Genomic DNA, 15,701 nt, shown 5'->3' on the forward strand with positions numbered 1-15,701 from the left:
CAGCTACTTGGGAGCTTGAGGTGAGGGTCACTTGAGCCCGGGAGGTCAAGGCTGCAGCGAACTGTGATAGCGCCACTGCACTCCAGCCTCAGCAACTGAATGAGATCCTGTCTCAAAAAAAACAAAAATAAAACTCAATAAAAATATTTTTAATAAATTTTCACTTTGCTCTATATATAATATTATTGTCGTTTCCCATTGAATTTGGTTCCTTCTGTCTATTCTGACCCTAGGAGCCATTCAGAGACAGGGAATACTGGGCAGAGCCTTAGATATTCAGGTCCGTTTTGTCAGTTTGCTCTAAGTGAACTTGGATATCCAATCTCTCTACCAGCATAATCGTTTTATTCACATGATATTTAACTTACTGCAAGTTTACAAGCCACTTCCCCCCTATAATTGTTGCTTATCAAGATCATGAGTGAAAGGTTAAGATACAGGATGATTTTTACTTTAAAGAAGGAAACTTAGAAGAAATACCAACGCTTTCATTTCATTGGCTCAGAATCAAAAGATTAAAGACTTGGGTCAATGGAGTATATTCAAAGGCTGCCAAATTATCAAAACGTTACTATCTGATTATGTGAATATCTAAAAAGAGTGAAATGATATCTAGTTAGGAATGAAACAAAAGTTGGGTTTTTTGTAAGTTTTATTAATTAAAATATGCATTTTTCAGATAGAGTTTAATGATTCTTTTTTTTTTTAGGTTGCTGTGAAAATAATAGACAAAACTCAGCTAAATCCTACCAGTCTACAAAAGGTATTTAATTAATTTAATAAGTAATTAGAATGTGAGTTTATCATTAATATATGATGTTCTGTAAAATCAGTCATTCTAAATTTTCTGTTAGCTACAATTCTACATTTCATCAATATGTGAAGAAAAGACATGATATAAAATGTAATGTTTATGACTTACCAAGTAGTTGCTTGAAAACTATCTACTACTTAAATACATGTACCATATGAAAGAAATTTATCTCTTCTATTCAATAGAATAAAACCTTGTATCATACATATTCAGGATTTGAAATATTCAAATATTTTGAAGTATTTTCAAGTATTCAGAATTGACCTCTGAAAATTAGACTTATATTAAACGAATAATCCACGTAATGAATAGTATCTGGTGTCTTAGCTGTTATATAAAATCAAATGGTGGCCTAAGCCATTTAAACTTTTGTGAATTTTCAGATAAAGTACAGAGACCTTGCTGGTAAGCTTTTTAATTAAAAATCTAGTTAGAAGTTAATATTGTTCATAGGTGAGTTTCATTGTGTTGCTTCATTTGCTCTTATTCCTTCTTCCACAAGAACGACTAGTCTTTCAGATAATTCACAGTAAAAAATAAGAATGTTTCTTTAAAGGATGAAAATATGAAACAACACAGAGAGAAAAGAAAGCAGTTAAGATGGGGATTGCCTTAGCAAACCAAAGCTGTTTCCTGTTACTTCATTAATTATTTAAATGAGAAAATTTTCTCAGATGCGCATTTTAGTACTTTAAAAATGAAACGAATGTTTTAACATTTATGCCATATATGATAGGTTTGTATCGAGTGAGAGAATGTACATTGTGACTTTTATTAGAATATAATGGGACCATTGTCACATATGTAATTTTAACACAGACGACTTTGAATTCCTAAAACAGAAAGAATCTTATAAGAAATTGTTAGTATGCTGTGCTTACATCTGCTATGATTGTAGCGTTAGATTAAAAATTTAGGTTTGTGTTATTCAAACTTTCTTCTCATTTGGCTCAGTCCCAGATTTCTTCTTAGAGCTCTGCCTTTGTACTTATTGGAGATTCTTTTGAAAATTTGATAACCAGTTTAACTTTTCATAACACTGATATTTCTGCCCAGTAAGAACATGAAAACTTTGCTGGGTTCCTCTTTTTCTGTGAATGTGAGATAATGTATTCTAAGTTTCTTCTGGGAGAAAGTGTCTTCTTCTAGCACCAGTCTTTTTGCTAACCATGATGCATTTGTGTAAGTGACAAAAAGACATCTTCCCTGGACCAATTAACTACGCAAAGATGCTGTTTTTTACTGGGCTGGAACCACAGTGGGATATGTCTTTGCCCACCCGTGTGCTGGGAATCCATTTAAAATGCACAGACTGCGTAACTATACGCAGTGTCCCTGTCCGTGGCTCACCAGCTTTTCTACTTTTCCTGTATTTAGCTGTGGATTACCCTAGCAAATTGAGTGATTTTAAGTGGCATCTAGAACTACTCAGGCCTGTTGTGCTAGCTGGAATACACAGTAATACAGCTCCTACTCTGTCTTTTCCAAGGTTGTATAAACAAAGTTGTACTTACTGAAACATGTGAACATGAGACTGAATGTTGCTTTCTTTATCTGAATAACTAAAATGTGTACTTCTTGATGATAAGTGATTTCTGTCATATAGTCTACTAATCTTGTTGATAAAGTATTGCTTTTCCAAATAGGCATATAAAAAAAGATACAATTTTGTTTTCTTTAATCTGTGAAAATAAAAATAAAAATGAAGACTCACTAAATGTAGCCAGTACACTGTGTGTGTGTGATTGTTTTTTAAGTGATTTACATGTATGTTGATAGATTTACTTTCTTTTAGAAGTTCTGAAGAAAAAACAGATCAAGTCTTCATTAATTCTCATGTGTTTAGAACATTCAGCATTTGACCTTTCCCATTTAGGCAGTGGCATCTCCCAGTCAGTCAGACCTAAAAAGTAATGGAATGTAAAACAATCCATTTTTCCCTAGCATTGAAAAAGATAGTAAAATTTGCCTCCATGTCTTAGGTATACTCATTAAAAGGCAGGTAATTATCGCACATTGATATGAAATAAGGATTTATTGTAATCTCACTTCTAGAAGTGTTTGGGTAAATTTGTTCTGGTTTGATCTGAATTTAAGCTGATCCCTCTCCTTTACCCTCTTCTGTGTATCAGATATTTATAGGAATTATTGCCTTCCTTTGCAAACATCAATGATAGATAAAAGAATCTAAAGTTGATACACCAACTGCTTAACACTGCCAAAATACAAAGCTCTTAAACGTGTTTGGTTTTTGGAATTGTTAAGTATCTCTGGCTTCAATATTGTTCCCATAATATGCTCATATTATTTGTATTACATATTTTGAATTAATGGAATCCAATTTAATTAGTTTTCATAGTTAAAAAGTATTTAAGGTAGATGCTATTTTTAGTTCTTCCTCTTCAAAGCATTAGTTCTGCCTCATATAATAATGTATTTTAGAAAGAGGGTCCATGAACCATACTAGTGATTCCGGTTTTTTTTTTTTTTTTTTATTTGAGACGGAGTCTCTCTCTGTTGCCTAGGCTGGAGTGCAGTGGTGCTATCTTGGCTCACTGCAACCTCCACCTCCCAAGCTCAAGCGATTCTCCTGCCTCAGCCTCCTGAGTAGCTGGGACCGCAAGCACGTGCACCACACCCGGCTAATTATTTTTGTTTGTTTGTTTGTTTGTTTTTTAGTAGAGACGAGGATGGTCACAATCTCCTGACCTCATGGTCTACCCACCGCGGCCTCCCAAAGTGTTGGGATTACAGGCATGAGCCACCATACCCGGCCTCCTGGGGTTCTTTTAAACAGCCTACTAATGTTGAAGGAAAAGCAAAACAATGAAACAATATTTTTCATAGTTCATAAATTTGAAATGTTGTAGGATCATTTTCTCAGAGATATCACTAGTTTTGAAACTCGGACACATCAATTTATGCAAAGATGGCAAAGTTTGTGTCAAGTCTGTCTCAGCTTATAGTCACCAGGGTGCAGTTAATCTCTGCTAACATTTTTGTATCTTCCGTGTATTATTTAATAATTTACATTTTCTATTGTTTTACTGTGTTATTTTATGTTCCAAATTCACAAAAGTGGCTAAGTAGTTCAGAAGTGATTTCCTAACTAGTAAAATCTGTAATGAAAATAAAAACAAGACTTACTACAACTCAGAATTACATCATTATATAATAGATGACTGCTGCGTTAAAGTTTTATAGAATGTGAATCGCTTTGCTAGGACAGTGATTTTACACAAACAGGAAAAGGGTAAAAAATTTAAATTATTGAATTCTGAAAATTAGACTTTATTAAATGAATTATCAATTTACCACTCATGTCTGGTGTGTTACCTGTTATATAAAATGTTGTCAAATGGTGGCCTAAGCCATTTAAACTTTTGTGAGTTTTTGAATAAAGCTCAGAGACCTCTCTGGTAAGCTAATTAAGTTTTCCAGAATATCTGCAAAATAATCTTTGTCATGTTGAAGAATTTCATAACGAAAGGTAGAGAGGAGAACAGAACCATGGGAGCAATATTCAGAATCCAATATGTTTTAGCAAATTATCAGAAACCAAACTTGTAAAACCAATCACAAAATTATTGACAAATATTTTTATCAAGGAGCGAGCAGAAGAAGTGCTTTGGAAGTATTCCTTAACAAATGTTACTATTGGACATATACTGAAATATCAGCTACTCTCACATGTACATGCTATACAGCATATTTCACTTTATAGCTGAACAAAACCACTTATGTGCTGAGTACTTCTTTCATACAGTTCTTGTCACATGTGTGGATCATTTGAAGGAACAATTTGGCTAGTTCTTACTTGGGCCAACAAAAACATAAGTAATAAGAGAATTATTATTTTGTGAAATGGTATGTAGACTGCATATCTTTTAATCAATAATGATGAAATACCCCTAGAGTTTTTTTGAGGGTTAAAGGTGGGGATATTCTGCAAGGAATAATACTGCCATGTGAATAAATAAGATTATGCCTAATACCCAGTTACCCACTGTTTCATTCTCCATGAAATTAGTGGTCGGCAAGATACTTTTAATTTTGATTTGGTTTTGGACAAAATATTGAAAACAGAGTTTAACATAAAATCATATGAAGAATTGGTGGGAAGTATACTTTTCACGCTGAAATATGAGGATTTTGAGGGAAAAGGTGTTTAAACAAGTGTTTTAAAGGTGATACCAATAATATTAATATCTGGCTAAAATATCAACAGTTTAAATATTGAGGATGTGATCATCAGATTTGCTTAGAAAACCAAACAGTGCAGTTTAGTGACCAAAAATCTGACTTTTCTAAACTTTGTTAGCCTTCTTTAATTACTGGAGAAAGGGCTCAATGACATATAATTGGTCATTTTTAACATACAGATGTGCATCCAAATATGAAAAATATCTTCCAGAGCAAGCATATCCAAAGAGTATATCAAAAATCTGTTTGCTAATATCCCTCAAATTAAAACTTCCAGTCTTTCAGATTTTGAGTTTAATAAGCTCAACAACCTAGAATTTGACAGCCATACATAATCTTCAGGGAGGAATATCTCTTTAAGGTTAGATTCAGTAATCACTCTGAATGTCTTGAGAATTATCTGAAACATTACCTAATGCTTATTCATTTTCCCAATCTATGACTGTGACTTGGGAGTTTTTAGTCTTGCTGATTTTATTTCTTATATCTCTTTTGAAAATATCTGCTTTTATCTTTCTCCATCATGACCAGTTTAGACAAAGTCACTGTTATCTTCTTGTAGCCTTCTAACTGCATCCACTTTATGTACGTATGTACGTACACACACACACACACGCACACACACACACAGAGAGAGAGAGAGTTTAAAATGTAATACATAGAGTTTAAAAATCATCAAGGATGCAAAATACGTCTGTGAATATGCTATCCCTTTGTTTAAACTTTCACATGGCATTTTATTGTTTGTAGTCCAAAAATCAAATTCATTAACATGGTATAAAGGTCCTACCTTCCTTTTCTACCTCATGGATCATGAACTCCCCATAGCTTCTCTTCACTCTCCTCTTCCCCAACTCCTGCAGCTTTAGTGATTTTCATCTGCTCCTATTCATACTCTATTCCAGTTACCAGGCCTTTGCAACTTTCTCTCACCTGGGTAAGGCTTATCTCCCCTCTTCCCTTAATTAGTCCTTACTCATTCCTCCCATTTCAGCCTAGAGTCACTTCTTCAGGGAAACCTTTCCTATTCCCCTGACAGTGTTAAATCCACTTAACCTACATAAAATCAAGCACTCATAACCAAGTTATTTATAAATAATCACTTCCGTTTTTATTTGTTTTGGTTTTGGTAGTCATTTTGTTGATTTGTTTGTTGATGCTTTTTGTTTCTGATGTTTTGGGTTTAATGCCTGTATTCTGCGTCTAACTCCGAAAACCTCTATCCTAATTGCTTGGTTTTTAATAGCTGCAAAGCATCCATTTCTGTGTTCTCAAGAAGCTGCGTAAGATATACTGAAATCAGTGTGGAAGAATTTTCTCTTGAGGGAAATGAAGGAGGCTTAGAGTATTTAAGTCACCTATGAAGTTTAGACTAACCATCTGGCTGTTTTAAAAATCACAGTCTTTTTTCTTATTTAGTTATTTTAAGAGTCATATTTTCATGTTTTTCTAAGCTTGGCTGTTTGTTGATATAATAAACTAGTCTATTTTTAATTTTTGGATGGGGACTTCAAAATGTCTTTCCCATTTTAAAAAAGTTGCTTTCTCATGATGTTTATTTATTACACTAAAATGTTTTATTCTAATCTTGTTTTTAAAGAAATAAAATATCACAGCTACAGTTGAAGCCCCATGTGTCATTTCTTGCTTCCAGTCTTGTCTTTTCCTACCTAAAAATAACTACTATTCTGAATTTGGTGTTTCTTATTCCCATTCAAATTTTTAAAAACTTTTTTTTACATATGGTTGTACTTAAAATACAGTATATTTGTTATTTTTAAATGTCCTATCTTTCTGTAACCGGATTTTTTCATTTAACATTGTCTTATAGTTTATTCATGTTAGTTATATAGTCTTACTCTTTCTTTCTCCCCCCCCCTTTTTATTTTTTGAGACAGAGTTTCACTCTTGTTGCACAGCCGGGAGTGCAATGGCGTGATCTTGGCTTACTGCAGCTTCCACCTCCTGGGTTCAGGTGATTCTTCTGTCTCAGCCTCTCAAGTAGCTGCGATTACAGACACTTGCCACCAAGCCCAGCTAATTTTTTGTATTTTTAGTAGAGACAGGGTTTTACTATGTTGGCCAGGCTGGTCTTGAACTCCTGACCTCAGGTGATCCACCTGCCTCGGCCTCCCAAAGTGCTGGGATTACAGGCGTGAGCCACCATGCTTGGCCTTGTTCATTTATTTTTTATTGCTATTGTTGGATCCCATTGTATGAATATGCCGTGCATGGTTTATCCATTTTCTCCTTAATATACTACATCTATTTATTTTCCTGTTAGTGGATTTTATTGTTCTATGTTTGTATTTTATTTTGTTTTTCTAGTTAGTTAACTATTTGTTTTTACTATACAGATAATGAATGACCATTATTGTGTATATCTTTTTGAGAAGATATATAGAGGGATGTCTCTCTCCAAGTAGAGTTGCTGGGTTGAAGGGCATGCATAACCTCAACTTTACTAGATAATGTCAAATTGCTCTCCAATGTAGTTGTACCAATTTTTACTTAAGCCAGCACTGTATGAGATTTACTATTGCTCCACATTCTTGTCAACACTTTATATTACCATGTTTTAAAACTTTTGCCAACCTTATGGGTGTGAAGTTTTATCTAGTTTTAATTTTAATTTCCATGATTTCTAATGAAATTGGCCATCTTTTCAAATTTAGGCTACTTTTAAGTTTTATATCTTCTTTCTGAAATTATTTAACTTCATATCTCCAACAATTACTTTTACTGAGCACTGATTTATACCCAAAGCTGTGCAGGATCTTAGGAGAGATTCTAGTAATATGAAATTGGTACTGGTTTATAAGAAATTATGAGATTTATAATCTTCTTATAAGAATCTTATAATTATCTATGTGAAGACAAAACTTCAGGAAACTGACACAGGCTATCATTTATAGGATATTTCCTTCTATTACTTTGCAATGAATAATTGGCTGCAAGTTATCAACTTTATAAAGAAATACTGAATAATTATTTTACTGTTGTAGTTATAAATCACCTAATATGTATTCATTTAATTATATTCAGATGTCTTTCTGTGCTGCGATTTCATAGGAAGACCGTAAGAAGTTAGCTTAAATTGTTATAGTGCTGCTAGCAATAATTTTACAAAATACTTGACATCCCAATGAGATGTCTAAGAGCTAAAAAAGAAATGACATGATGATCCTAGAATTTAAAAAGCTGAAAGTTTAATCTGTAGGATTCCGTTAACGTAGATAAAATATATATATATATACACATAATCCCTCAATAAATGGCACTTCTGAGATAGTCTAGACAAGGACCTAGCAGTCTCTTGGAACTGCATGTCACCTTCAGGGTAAAGCTGCGCCCACACTTCATATTAATAGGCTAGTAAACTGTCAAAGATACAGATAGAAGTTTTACAAAGATTGCAGTGAAGACAAAGAAGGGTTCCTAACCCTCCTAAAACCCGTGTATCAGAGCAAAATCCTTGAAAGGTGAAGAAGGCTGTGTTGTAAGGCACAAGAACTGTGTGCCAGCCTTCTCCTAGCCCAGTTTACTGTGACTCTGAAGACAGCCTGGAATAGCTCTCTCAGGAGGAACGAGGTCAGCCATTGCCTTTGTCAAGTTCCCAGTGACCACAGTGTGCTCCTTCTGCCTCAGGATCAAGCAAGCGATGCAGAAGTCCTGTAACATTGAGGAGATCAAGGGCAGTTTCATCAGACTGGTGAGCAGGTCTGATGGAGAGAAGACTATGTGCATTTGACTGGCCCCTGACTATGACACTTTGGGTGTAACTAGAATGACGATTGTTTAAGCCATGTCCAGTTGGCTAGTTCTAAAAATGGCAGAATTTTTCTCATCACAAAAAGAGTACTAGTAGAAGAATGGAAGAGATAGGAAGGAACAAAGAGCAGTTGAGAAGAGACAAGGAAAATGCACATAATTGAGGCAAATGTTGACTGACATTAATGGGGTTTGGCTAATCCTGACCTAAGCTCTAGCCAGGAAAGACCCAATTGAAAAGTCAATATCTCCAAAGAACTGAAGATTGTTTACTAACTTTAGTTATCTGGAACAAAGCCAAGAACCAAGAAGGAAACAATAAAGGCCTCTGAACAACTAGAATAGCTGTGATATAGAAGACGTATCACGGGCCTTCACTCCTGACTTACTTTCCTAATTTAACACACAATTCTAGCAAACTCTGGCCTTAATTTCCAGCCTACAGCAAACCTGAAACAGTAAATTCGGAGGGGAATAGTAAATTCAGAGCTCTCTTACTAAGTTTACATTTGCTAGCAGCATTGTGTGACATCACAGTTTGAAAATGAGAAAGAAAAATAACTGAAAATTAACATCAGAAACTCAAATGGCACTACTATTCTTAAAAATACCTGTTTTTTGTACTTGTACCTGGAGGATATGACACATAGAGTAATTAACTTTGTAAAGAATAACTCTCTGTTTCAAACCTCTTTTCATAGTCTAAATGCCCATTTTAACTCTCTCCACTGACCCAAAGAAGTGTGAAGATTGGCACCTTGCTGATGAGGATCTGCTCTGGGTTAAAAGATCACATATGTGTATGTGGCTCTTCCTCTCCCTCTCCCTGCTTCCTTTTGCCTCATGCAGCTCATGCAGAAAACTCTGCCATTAGCTTCAGTCTCTTTCTTTCATGCAGCCAACTGGAAAATAAAGAGTTAGGCAGGGGTTGAGGGGAGTCCTGGAGAGGAAGAGATATCTTAGACATTTGCTGAAGCTATGTGGTACTTTTCAATTGGCCAAAATTCTCTAAATTTGGAGGGTTATCATATTAGTCTGCTAGTAGGACCATCACAAAATACCACAGACTGGGTGACTTAACAGAAATTTTCTCACCTTTCTAGAGTCTTGAAATTCAAGATGAAGGTGTAGGCAGGTTTGGTTTCTCCTGAGGTCTTTCTCCTTGGCCTGCACATGACCAGTTCATCCCTGACATTTCTTCCTCTTTTTAGGACACCAGTCATATTGGATTGGAACCCCACTCTTCTGACCTTACTTAACCTTAATTAGCTCCTTGAAGTCCCTGTCTCCAAGTATAGTCACACTGGGCATTAGGGATTCCACATATGAATTTGTGGGGAACACAGTTCATTTCATAACAGAGATCCAAATCCAGCTGACAATTCAAGTGTTTCTTTGGGAGGAGAGATGATTGATGGGATAGGAATCTGGTATTCCATTATCCTTACTCAATATACCATGTAAAACATCCTGATGCTCCTTCTAACAGCAACCATTCTTCGACAACTGCCTATCATTTTTAGTCAACACACACCCAAACCCACACACATCTTATTGTTATCGCTTATGTTTTTTTCTTTCTCTTTGTCCAAAACTGCTGAAGGAGAGGAAACTAAGGATTGAACAATATACTCAAGACGTCTTTGAGATATAGGAACCCAATGGCTGTGTATTGCTGTTTTAATTGGAATTAAAAATTCCGGTTAAAGTTATGATTAGAACTTTGGCCCTGCCTACAACTCTTTTTCTTGCTTCTTCTCTGGATGAAAGTGGAGTGGCCTTCTGTTTAGGTGCTGTTTTTGTTATGGATGCCCCAGTTTTCACAAAATGATTTTAATCCTATCCCTCAGCTCATGTCTATTCTTTGTAGAACGGAATAACTACATTCCAGGTACCAGTCAGGGATTAAATTTATTAACTCATTGCAGTCAAAAGCCCAACTTATGAAATAATTAAATAAACAAAAAAACACCCCAATACTTTTGGAGGAATACCTGAAGAATATGCTGCCAGTCTGTTTCTTTAGATTAGTAGTTCTGAAACATGGAGCTGCCAGGAAACATCAGTATGTTTCGGTTAGTTTTGAGATATGTCCCAGCCGATTCTAAGATAAAACTACCAAATTTGCCAGTAATTTCATAAAAAGTAACTAGAGTCAATTCAAGATTATTCATATGACAGTGTTGTCTTTGATATTCTGTAATTGCTTTGTTAAGACAAGATAAAGAAGAGGAGTTAGAATCCAGAAACCAACATGGCTTATTCATGTGGCTTAATGGGCCACACTTCCTAGTACACAGGACATGCTTGTGCCAATCAGAGTAAGGAACTACCTCTTTCATAGTGTAGTAAGGAACTGTTAATTGAAAAAAGCAGGTTAAAGTGAGGAATTATTAAAAGTTATATAAACATTTAATACTTCAATCGTACATACAAATGTATATGCATTGATTAATCTTTTCATGTAGGGCCAAAGCTTTTTTCTTTTTCTTTTCTTTTTTTTTTTTTTTTTTTTTAGTTTGGGTCTGCCAGTTGTCATTCTGCTTTATTACCTTGTACAGATCACACTCATAAGTTCATAATACACTTCCTACTGTTTCCAGTTTTGTTTTAATTAATGAGAGAATTGAATGACACTCAGGCAGCAATTAGAGTAGAAGCCTAGATTTTTTTCCAATCTTTTACATTTATCTTGCCCACAGCAGTCTAGCAACTTTTATCTAGTATTTCCAAAGTATTCGGTTTGGTTTGTTTTGTCAAACAACAAACATGTACTTCACTGGTTTATGTAAAATTTGTATTGGACAGACTTTGAGGCAACCCTCATGATACCTGCCTTCTGATGTTCACACTTTTGCATTATCCCTTCCCCTTGATTGTGAACAGGACCTATGACTGACTTGCGTCTAACCAGTGTGATAGGGAGAAGGTGATGGAATTTCACTCTCATGATTATATTATATTATGTAAGACTGTCTTGCTAGCAGACTTGCTCTAGAGACTATACTTGCTGGCTTAAGAAAGTAAATAGCCATGTTGGAGAAGTCCACTTGGCAAGGACCTATGGACAGTCTCTTAATAGGTAAGGATGACCCCTAGCTAACAGCCACCAAGAAGCCAGGGTCCTCAGTACTAATAGCTAAAAAAAAATGAATTCTGCCAGTAACCTGGGTTAGCTCAGAAGTAGATTTTTCCCTAGTCAAATATCCAAATGAGAACCATCCTGGGCAACACCTTGATTGCAGCCTTATGAGACCTGAGCAGAGGACCCAGTTAAGTCTTGCTTGGATTACTGAGCCACAGAAACTGCAAGGCAACAAATGTGTGTTGTAAATTGCTAGGATATGGTACTTTGTTACTCATCAATAGGAAACTAATATATTAAAGTATCTATTTCCAGTAGTAACTGCAACTGGCAAACATGTTTGGGACCTAGATAACCTCTGGTAAGCATGATACTCAGCTGCTTGCAGTGTAAGGCTGCAGGGAACACCACTAGCCAAGAGCATTATGGGTGCACAGATGTCACTGTGTGTTGCAGAGGAAATGTAGAGAAAAGATTGGCAGGTTAGTTCAGTAGAGGCCAGTTACAAAGATGTCTGATACACTGAAGTGCTGAGTTGTGAATTTTTAAGTCATTTCCTACAGCTTAACAAATAAATAAAATTTTAACAAGAAAACAAGAATAGATGAGGAAAGTAGAAGTGGTAATTCATTTAGATATTGTATATGAGTGTAGGAGAGCAAGACTGATGCCAGGGACTTTTCTGTTAGAGATATATAATAGCGATAATACAAATAAATTACAAATGAAACATAATAGTGCTGCTTATATTAATAACAAGTTCATAAACTTTAAAATCTATATCTTATAGCAAAACCAAAATAAGTACTGTTTGTGTTTATTCTTTATAATATGTTCTTGGAGGCTTGGGGAAAACAATATTTTTTAAAAATAATGTTCAATTTTTTAAATTACCTTAGTTACACTTAAGCATTTTTTCTTATAAAATGACTTTTAAATGTTTAAATGGCTTACTACTCAGTGCTTATAAAATGATTTTATGAAAGTCATCAAATAATAAGCTACCATATTTGACTTTCTGGAAAAAATTACTTGGTTACATTAAAACCTAGAATCATCAGATTTGGGAATTTTGGTTTTATAGCTATATGTGAATCTTGTCTGCTCATATTACATGTGAATTTTATCTGCTCGTGCCACAGTAAGAAAAAAAATAGATTGAAATAAGAAGTCTAGATCTTCTGCAAATCTAACCTGTAGAGCTCCACCCCTACTATCAGCCTGGGAGTCTCTGGGCAGTGGTCACCTGATGAGGTGTCCCCTTGTTTCTCTTTGGGGTTCTCAGGGAGGTGAGTCTGGGGCGGGTTAGGTAGGCAGAGAGGAGGCTCAGGTGGAGTCAGAAGCCAAGGTAAAAACCCTGAAAGTGTTCTGAGGGGACTACCTGCTCAGACCAAGGGACCCCATGGAGCTCCATTTCTGTTGTCCGTCCTGGGTAGGCCCAGGCAGGGGTGGCATCCTTTCTGTGTCAGAACGAGAGGCCCCCTCAGCCCTCACTCTGGATAATCACCCAGATTCCAGGCACATTCTCCTCTGCTGACCTGAGGGCCGCCACTCAGACCAAGGCCCACACCTCCCTGAGACCCCTGAGGAGGAATTGAGGGAATATGACTTCTGGCTCCCTCTGCCCAGGACCTCCAGGACTGCCCACGGTAAGGACCCTTTCTCTGATGTGACAAATTAGAATCAACAAGATATTTAATGAACATTCTACGTTTCCTACTGTCCACAGGCATCTGGTATTATTGAGGATTCGAACAGGCTTCTAAAAATTGGCTTGAAAAGGCTTGAAAATGAACAACTCGATTAACACATAGGTGAAGGATCTGAACAGACACCTCATCAAAGAAGTTATACAGATGGCAAATAAGCATGTGAAAAGATACTCCATATCATATGTCATCAGAGAAATGATAATTAAAACAATAATGAGATACTGCTACATACCTATTAGAATAGCGGAAGGCCAAAACACAGCACCAAATGCTGGCAAGGTTGTGGAGCAACAGGAACTCTCATCTGTTGCTGGTGGAAATGCAAATGATGCAGCCACTTTAGAAGAGAGTTTGGCAGTTTCTTACAAAACTACACATACCTTTCCATATGATCCAGCAGTTGTACTCCTTGGTATTTACCCAAGGAAGCTGAAAACTTACGTCCACACAGAAACTTGCACATGGACATGTTTATAGCAGTTTTAGTCATAATGGTCATAACTTGAAAGCAACCAAGATGTCCCTCAGTAGGTGAATGGATGAGTAACCAGTGGTACATCTAGACAGCAGAATATAATTTAGCACTAAAGGGAAATAAGCTATCAAGCTATGAAAAAAATTGGAGGAACCTTAAATGTGTATTACTAAGTAAAAGCCAATCTGAAAAGGCTACATGCTGTATGATTTCAAGTATATGACATTCTGGAAAAGGCAAAACTGGTGACAATAAAAAGATCAATGGTTGCCAGAGGTTAGGGAAAAGGGAGGGATGAATAGGTGGAACACATGATTTTCAGAGCGGTGTTAGTATAAGTCTATGTAATACTAAAATGATGGGTACATGTCTAAACCCATAGAATGTATAGTAGTAGCAAGAGTGAGCTGTAATGTAAATGTGAACTTCCGGTGATAATGATGTGTAGGTCCATTGATTATAACAAATGTACCTCTCTGGTTTGGGATGTTGATGGTGGGGGAGGCTCTGCATGTTTGGGGACAGGGAGTATATGAAAACTCTTTGTACTTCCTGCTCAATTTTGCTGTGAACCTAAAACTGCTATAAAAATAAAGTCTATTATGTGTGTGTGTATCATAGATATGTATATGTATGTATGTATATGTATATAAAATGACATCCGATGCTACTTTCTTTGACTTTTCCTGGTTCACATACCGGAGTAAGGCAATTTGGTCAGTGAATGCAGCTGTCTCTCTGTGGGTCAGATGCTCAGTTCTGACAAGCAGTCAGTAGCATGCTAATAGCTAATTGCTTTTTAAAACCTGTTAGCCCTGTTTGGGAGGTGAAGAGTTCAAAACTCTGAGGAATGCTTCTGAGTGAATGCTGACTCCTGTTGTCCAAGGCTGCAAATAGCAAAATCATCAGTTACAGTGACTTGGACATCAAAGGGGCCATTAGGACTGTGGAGCACAAAGGTAGAGCAGACGAGGCTCAGAGTAGGCACTTTGAGAGTCATGAGATAAGGCTAGAGGTAAATAGGATCTTGATATTTTCCAGAGTCTGGTAGCCAGTGTTCAAGGTTAGGGGTTTTATTCTAATGGCATTGAGAAACCACCAGTGGATGTTAACTAGTGGATAACGGATTGGAGGATGGGAGGATAGAAAAGATGTGTGGATAACAGATTGGAGGATGGGAGGGTAGAAAAGAGAGTCAGAATGATTGTACCAAGACCAGTGGGATTCAGTGTGACAATGGTGTCAGTATGGATGGGTAGACATTGGTGGATTTGAAATAAATTGTGGAGGTGAGTAAAAATGTCTTAGCGATGCATCTGATGTAGAAATTTTAAGAGATGGTGTTGTTAAGGATGATCCTAAAGTTTCAGTCATTAGGGTGCTCGACAGATATATGGAGCTGGGGAAAACCAGTATCAAATTTGGTGTGAGAACTCAAGTATTGGGTTTGAATTTCTGTGAGACAGCCAAGTGAAAACATTGAGTAGGTATATATGGATTGGATATAAATGTTGGGATGAGAAAGTTAAATTTAGGAGTCAACAACAAATCGATGATATTTGAGGCCATGATAAATCATTAGGAGAAACATGTATTTGAGAAGATAAAGGGGACTAAGGGCTGAACCCTGATGAGCTCCAT

General features: G+C 36.2%; 1 protein-coding gene across 4 annotated transcripts in view; it reads left to right on the forward strand.

The window, feature by feature from the left end:
- Positions 1-15,701, forward strand: part of MARK1 (microtubule affinity regulating kinase 1) — a 149,331-nt gene that overhangs the window by 60,121 nt on the left and 73,509 nt on the right. For all 4 annotated transcript variants that reach the window (XM_033196858.1, XM_033196857.1, XM_033196860.1 and 1 more), the window contains exon 3: positions 710-763. In XM_033196858.1, the coding sequence (XP_033052749.1) occupies positions 710-763 (54 nt within the window). The remainder of the gene's footprint in view (positions 1-709; positions 764-15,701) is intronic.

This window comes from Trachypithecus francoisi, unplaced genomic scaffold, assembly GCF_009764315.1.
Source record: "Trachypithecus francoisi isolate TF-2019V2 unplaced genomic scaffold, Tfra_2.0 Lachesis_group5, whole genome shotgun sequence".
In the NCBI taxonomy this organism is placed as follows: domain Eukaryota; kingdom Metazoa; phylum Chordata; class Mammalia; order Primates; family Cercopithecidae; genus Trachypithecus; species Trachypithecus francoisi.